At 41.6% G+C, this 7,059-nt stretch overlaps 1 protein-coding gene across 9 annotated transcripts in view; it reads left to right on the top strand.

The window, feature by feature from the left end:
* Positions 1–7,059, top strand: part of SH3KBP1 (SH3 domain containing kinase binding protein 1) — a 346,648-nt gene that overhangs the window by 212,724 nt on the left and 126,865 nt on the right. Inside the window, exon 1 of one of the 9 annotated variants that reach the window (XM_007118962.4) lies at positions 3,452–3,481. The exons of the other annotated variants lie outside the window; for them this stretch is intronic. Within the exon in view, the coding sequence (XP_007119024.1) occupies positions 3,467–3,481 (15 nt within the window). The 5' untranslated portion in view covers positions 3,452–3,466. Of the gene's footprint in view, positions 1–3,451; positions 3,482–7,059 lie in introns of those variants that run through there. 9 annotated transcript variants of the gene reach the window in all.

Below are 7,059 nucleotides of genomic sequence, written 5' to 3'. Positions count from 1 at the left end.
GAGAGGCCCGCGTACTGCAAAAAAAAAAAAAAAAAAAAAAAAAAAAAAACAAACAAAAAAACTATAGTTGGCCTTCAATAAATATTTTGTGACTGGATGCATGAATGTGTTTTGTCCTAATCCAATCGCAATCATAAAGGAAGGAAGACTCATTCTGTTTGGGGTCTGCTTGTAGTCTGGCTATAGATTTCCTCTTCCATTTGTTCATTAATTGGCTCATTCCTTCATTCACTGAAGCTTTATTGAATGTATTTTATGGACCAGCAGTGGCAGCTCTGGAATTTCTAGATAAATGAGCTAAGGAATGGCAATCCATTTGGAAAGGGATTGGCTAGGTAGCATGTCTGGAGGCTGTATTAGCATAATGTGTGCACATTTTTCGCCTGGCAGGTTATTTGTTTGCGGGGGTCTGGTGTAGTTAATTGGAATGGAGTTAACACCTCCTATCCCACATCACACTTTGGATCAGCTGTCACATACAGACCTCTCATTTAGCACTTCAGATTGCCCCTACATGGGAGAGAAGTGGGTACGTATTAAAAGTGATTATGATGCAGGGGGAAAGGACCAGCAGAGCTCTGTCCAAAGCACCAAGGAGAATAGAGAAGGAGCTGCTCACTTTCCTGGAGGTCTAGAAGGAGGGGATGGCGTGTCAGGGAGATCTTTTCAAGGAAAGTGTTATTTGAGCAAAGTGTTAAAAGATAACTGGGGATTCATGGTACCGGCAGTGTGCACATGGGCAAGGGGAGAGTGTGGTGATGGACGAGGGCTGGGTTTAGCTGGGCTGCAGGGGACTTGGGGGCAGGGAGTTGGAGGGGAGCCTGACCCTCTTCCCTCAGGTCTCTGCCAGCCCACTCACAAGCTGCACTTCTGGGTGGGCTGGCACGTTGGTGGAGGGGTTCCAAAGGGCAGTGTCATGATCAGATTGGCACTTTAGAGAGAGAACTGGGGAGGTGCCAGGCAGTGTGGACTGGAGATGGGAGAGGAAGTAGCTGGGAGAGTTGCCAGTCCCGGGGCTCTGTGGTTGATGACTAATTGGCTTGGAGCTCTTGTAGCTAGTAGCTCTTGGAAAGGGGCAGATGGGCCCACCTCATGCACACTCTTTGAGTTGGGCCGCCGTAGCCTGGGTTGGCAGCAGAACTGACAGAATAGCCAAGTTTCCTTTCAAAGAAAACTCTTTTGTGTATTATGGAAAGCAAGAAGCCAGGAGTCAGCATTTGACTATCTATGTTCATAGCTAGGCTAAGGATAAAGAGATTAAAAAAATTAAGCTGGGAGGGCATTGTTAAACACACACACACACACACACACACACACACACACATATATACACACATGAACATCATCATGTGTGTCTATAAATCACATAGATATATTTATTTATGTATATATGTACATTCAGCAGGCTCATCTTCCTAATTTGTTTTCTAATAAACTTTTAATTTCAGAATAGTTTTAGATTTATAGAAAAGTTGTGAAAATAATACAGAGTTCCCACATACCCCGCAGCCAGTTTCCTCTGTTGTTAATCTCTTACATGAATATGGTACATTTGTCACAATTAGTGAGCCAATATTGCTACACGATTATTAACCAAGATCCATCCATTACTCAGATTTCCTTAGTTTTTACCTAAAGTCCTTTTTCTTGTCCAGGATCCCATCCAGGAGACCACATTACATTTGCTCGCCCTGTCTCCCTAGGCTCCTCTTGGCTGTGACAGTTTCTCAGACTTGCTGTGTTTTTGGTAAACTTGGCGATTTTGAGGAGTTTTGTAGGATGTCCTTAAGTTGATATTTGTCTGATGTTTTTCTCATGATAAGACTGAAGTGATGGGTTTGTGGGAGAACCACAGAGGTGAAGTGCCATTCTCATCCCATCAGATCCAGGGTACATGGTCTGAACATGACTTCTCACTGTTGATGTTGACCTTGGTCACCCGGCTGAGGTCTCTCCGCTGTAAAGCTGCTCTGTTTTTTCCCGTTTTCTACATCAACTCTTTGGGAAGAAGTCAGTATACACGCCTCACTCTTAAGGAGTGGGGAGTTAAGCTCACCTCCTTTAGGGCAGAGTGTCTACAGTCGTTGTTTGGAATTCTTCTGCACAGATGATTGTCCCATCCCTCCCATCCTAATTAGGTTTTGATAAGGTGATTTCTTATCTGTCCTCTAAATTCAAAATGCTAATTCTCTGGCACTTGGATCACACTTGCCATTTTCAGCCAAGTGACATTTCCCACGTTTGTTTTCTTGCGTGACACATAAACAGATCTATGTGTTATTTATCCAAGCAGATTGCAAGTTCCTTGAGGACTGGGACAGCATCTTATTCAAAGGCCCTTACACGCTGCAGGTGGCTAATAAATATTGAATAAATGGTTTTTCAATTAGCTTAATTCAAAAACTAACCATAGTCAATAACTAAAACCGGTTATCAGAGTCTCTGTACATGAGAACTGTGGTAAGGTGAGGATACTGTTGACGTGGCATCCTGCTTTGTGAAGTGGTCCTGAATTTGTAATAGTAGCTCATAGGCTGCTTCCTTGTGCCAAGCACTTTTCTAAACACATTAATTACATATATTACTTATTTAATCTTCCAGACAACCCTGTATCTTGGTGCTATTATTCCCCATTTTATAGATAAGAAACTGAGGTGAACAGAGTCCAAATAAGTTGCTTAAGATCACTCAACTAGGAAGTGGCCCAGCTGGGATTTTGATCTCAGACACCCTGCATATAGAGTTTTGAACTCTTAACCACTGGGCTCTGAATTCATTACAATGGTAATTAAAATGGTACCTCCTGTGGGCGAAAACAAGATTGCTATTCAAACACTTTATTCCGATCTGTTAGGTTACTACCGATGACATGGCTGGCAGCAATCTTGCTATGTTTTTCCTAGGGGAAGTGTTTCTATAAAGGCCTGGCTGCTTTTCCTTCTTCAGTTTTTTTCTTTTTTTAATGAGTAATGTTTGTGTGGTACAACTAATTTTATTTCTTTAAAATACAGGCACTTTCACGATGGGCATTTCGTATACAAACCATATTTTAGACATCTCTTGCTCCCCATCACAGTATCTATTGAAAGATAGTGGGCTTTTTATTTTCTCTCTGACGTTTTTAACCAGAAGTGCTTGCTGGGTCCTGCCAAATAAACGCTCCTTGAGTGTGTTCCTTGTGCGAGCGGTCACACCTGTGGGTCCGAGGAGGCAGCCTAGATTCCTGTGGCGACGTAGGCGAGGAAGGAGGACTTTTCTCGAAGCCACCCAAGCCATGAATCGGCCCTGGCTTCCTGAGCCATAAACAAATGCGAGCTTTGTTCTCCCCGTTGCTCATTTGGTCCCAAGTATGACTCAGGGTTAGGCTGGGTCCTTCAGGCTCCATGCCTTTGGCTGTTGGAAGGGAGTGGGAGGCTTCCAGGGCAGTTCTGGGACCTTTTCAAACTGAAGAGAGGAGGCCGCCTGCATGATGGGAGAAGAGGTATTTATTTTTCTTTTTTCTTCTTTTTTTTTTCACTTTTCTTTTAGAGATGGAATAAATTCTCTTAACTTGTATCTTATCTATACTGTTCTGTTAACAAGATTTGTGATGGGTTTGCATTGGTAGGTTACAATGAAGTGTTTGCCAGCGAGGACCCCCCACGGAGGGGGGCTGTGGAGAGGCTAAGGAGCAACCTATAACGTGGAGGATTATTTTCTCAAGTCAAATGTTGCACTGGAACTATTTAGCTGTTTTAACCAGCCCCCCGCTTTGCTTAATTCGGCCATTAATTTATACAGATGTTTCCAATTTCTCTGTGTCTTGGGTTTTCATGTGCTCATACTGCAGAGAGTAATTTGGATGGGCAGTTTGCACAAGCAGTAACTGTTACCCCATGTCACCGAGATGTTTAGCAATTACAGATGTTTGTGCAGTAAACAAATCCAGCTTGCTCTTCAGGTTAGCTTAGGAGAGAAGAACACGTCCACGCAGAGCGAGCCAGCCGTGGGGCGTTTCACTCTTGGGGGGCATAGACATTGGAGTTTTCCTTGCGAATGGAGAAGCTGTGAGTAGTGACCTCTGGGTGCTGTTGAAGTGCTTTTTATTGAGTTAAAGATATTTGGCTAATTTTGTAGTCCTGGACATTTATATTCGTTTGCTCATATACAGAGTAAAATAGAGACACTAAATTATTTGAGTTTCTAAAAGCTTGCTAGTAATAGGTGCTCTGCTTTCTCTCTGTGAGTTGTTCATATTTGTCTACCTAAAAGCAGAAGTCTGTCATTTTCCAAACACAAAATAAAATTCCCTAAATAAACCACAGGGTAAGTAAAGCTTACAATGCGTCATATGTCTTCCACATTCCTGTTTCTTGTTGCAAAAAATATTTTAAGGGGAGAGTTGATGGTATCTGTAAAATATATCTATGTTTTTTTCTGTTGCCTTTAACTTATAATATTTTCAAAATTTCAGAAAAAGGAAAATAGCATGACAGAAAGGAAACACATTGTTTTAACACATTATTTTAAGAGTAGGAGGACTTCTTGAAAGTTTTTTGAATGGTGTCTGTTGCTTGCCTAGAAGGGAGCAGTTGGCTAAAATAAAAATATATTCCTCTGCAGTGGCTTGAGAGAATTTTCCTATTGAAAGATATCTGAAACTTGCCGATTGTTATTATTGCTGGGTGTCACTGATCTGAGTTCTGAAAAGTAAAACTCAGAATTAGCTACGTATATGCAAAATTCAGATGGTGACTCTTCATTTGGGAAATGAGTGAAAGCTTGATGGAGTGTAACTTCTGAATCGTGGGAGTCTTGGTGATGGCCTCTCTGGTTCTGTCAGACTAGGGCCTGGAAATGGGGCAGGAAGGGTGGCCCCTGTGACCCTTAAAGTTAGTGACCTGTAAACTACACGTTGTACTGCTGAGTGCCCCCCCAAACCCTTTGCTTGTTTGTTTCTCACAGTGGAAATAGCTCTATTACTTCTGACTACAGGAGCTCTTTGCAAAAATTATTATAATAATAAAAACTCAAAATTAAAGAATAGGAAGAAATAAGTAGAAATTGCCCTTTTTTTAAAACACCTTTATTGAAGTATAATTGTTTTACAATGGTGTGTTAGTTTCTGCTGTATCACAAAGTGAATCAGCTATACACATACATACATCCCCATATCCCCTCCCTCTTGCATCTGCCTCCCACCCTCCCTATCCCACCCCTCTAGGTGGTCACAAAGCACCGAGCTGATCTCCCTGGGCTATGCGGCTGCTTCCCACTAGCTATCTGTTTTACATTTGGTGGTGCATATATGTCCCTGCCACTCTCTCACTTTGTCCCAGCTTACCCTTCCCCCTCCCCATGTCCTCAAGTCCATGCTCTACATCTACGTCTTTATTCCTGTCCTGATCCAGGAATAATCATAGTCAGCATTTTCTGTGTATCCTTCCAGGCTTTTATCTGAGCCTGGATGTGCATGCAGTACACACCTCACTCTTCATACAATAATGAGGGTCATATTAAATGTCACCTGTTTTTAAAACTTAACGTATTATGGGTCCTCCTTTTCTGTCAGAGAGCTGTATGATAATTCATTGTCAAGATGCACCACCACTTATTGAACCATTCCCTGTGTGGTAACTATTTATGTTGCTTCCACAATTTTACTATTAAAAACAACATTCTTATATATACATTACTGTACCTTCCCTGATTATTTCCTCTGGCTGAATTTTCAAAAGAGGAGCTTCCAGGTTATAAGCTGACTTAATTCTGGTTGGTTTTGTTTTTAATGAAAATAACCCAAGTATATGATAAAAATTTCCAGCAGAACAAAACTAAGGCTTTCTCAGTCCCACACTCAGCTTTACTTCCCAGTGGAAATCCCCATAAAAGCTTTCTGTCTACTCTTGTAGAAATATAGAATCTTTTTATTGTGGTAAAATATATATATAATATGATACCATTTTATTCCTTTTTCAATGTACAGTTCAGTGGTATTAAATACATTCTCATCGTTACAGAGCCATCATCACCCTCCATCTCCAAAACGTTTCCGTCTTCCCAAACTGAAACTTTGTACTCATTAAATACTAACTCCAAATTCCCCCTCCCCTTAGCAGTTACCATTGTACTTTCCGTCTCTCCAAATTTGACTACTCATGAGAGTGAGGTCATAAAATATTTGTCCTTTTGTGGTTTATTTCATTTAGCATAATGTCTTCAAGGTTCATCCATGTTGTAGCATGTGTCACAATTTCCTTCCTTTTTAAGGCTGAATAACCCTCCATTGTATGGATATATCACAATTTTAAAAATCATCCCTCCATTGATAGACATTTAGGTTGTTTCCACCTTTTGACTACTGTGAGTAATGCTACAATGAACACTGGCATACCAACACCTGCTTTCAGTTTCTTGGGGTATATCCCCAGGAGTGGAATCACTGGGTCATCTGGTAGTTCTCTTTAATTTTGGGGGGAACCGCCATACTGTTTTCCACAGTGGCTGCACCATTTTACATTCCCCCCAGCAATGCACAAGAGTTCCAGTTTCTCCACATGCTTGCCAACACTTGAGATTTTCTGTTTTGGGGTTTTTTTTTTTTATTATTATTACTTATTTATTTATTTGCCTGAGTCAGGTCTTAGTTGCGGCACGTGGGGTCTTCGTTGCCGTGTGTGGGATCTTTAGCTGTGGCATGCGAACTCTCAGTTGTGGCATGTGGGATCTAGTTCCCTGACCAGGGATCAAACTCGGGACCCCTGCATTGGGAGCATGGAGTCTTAGCCACTGGGCCACCAGGGAAGTCCCTTTTTTCTTTTTTTAATAATAGCCATCCTAATGGGTGTGAAGTGGTATCTCACTGTGGTTGGAATTGGTGTTTAACGTGTGTTCGTGTTGCCTATCACTAATAGGAAAGGATATTATTCTTCTCATCTTAGAATGAGGAGTTGAGGAAGAGGTCTTCTGTCTGAGAACCCCCATGAACTAGCAGATCAGTTACACGATCCCAGGAGATTGCAAATTGTTTCAAGGAAGGACTAGTTCCCCCTGTTCCTGCAGTTCCTGGAGAAAAGATGA

Source organism: Physeter macrocephalus, chromosome 21, assembly GCF_002837175.3.
Source record: "Physeter macrocephalus isolate SW-GA chromosome 21, ASM283717v5, whole genome shotgun sequence".
Classification (NCBI taxonomy): Eukaryota; Metazoa; Chordata; class Mammalia; order Artiodactyla; family Physeteridae; genus Physeter; species Physeter macrocephalus.
Note: the sequence above shows the minus strand (reverse complement) of the source record. Positions and strands in the feature narration are given on the sequence as shown.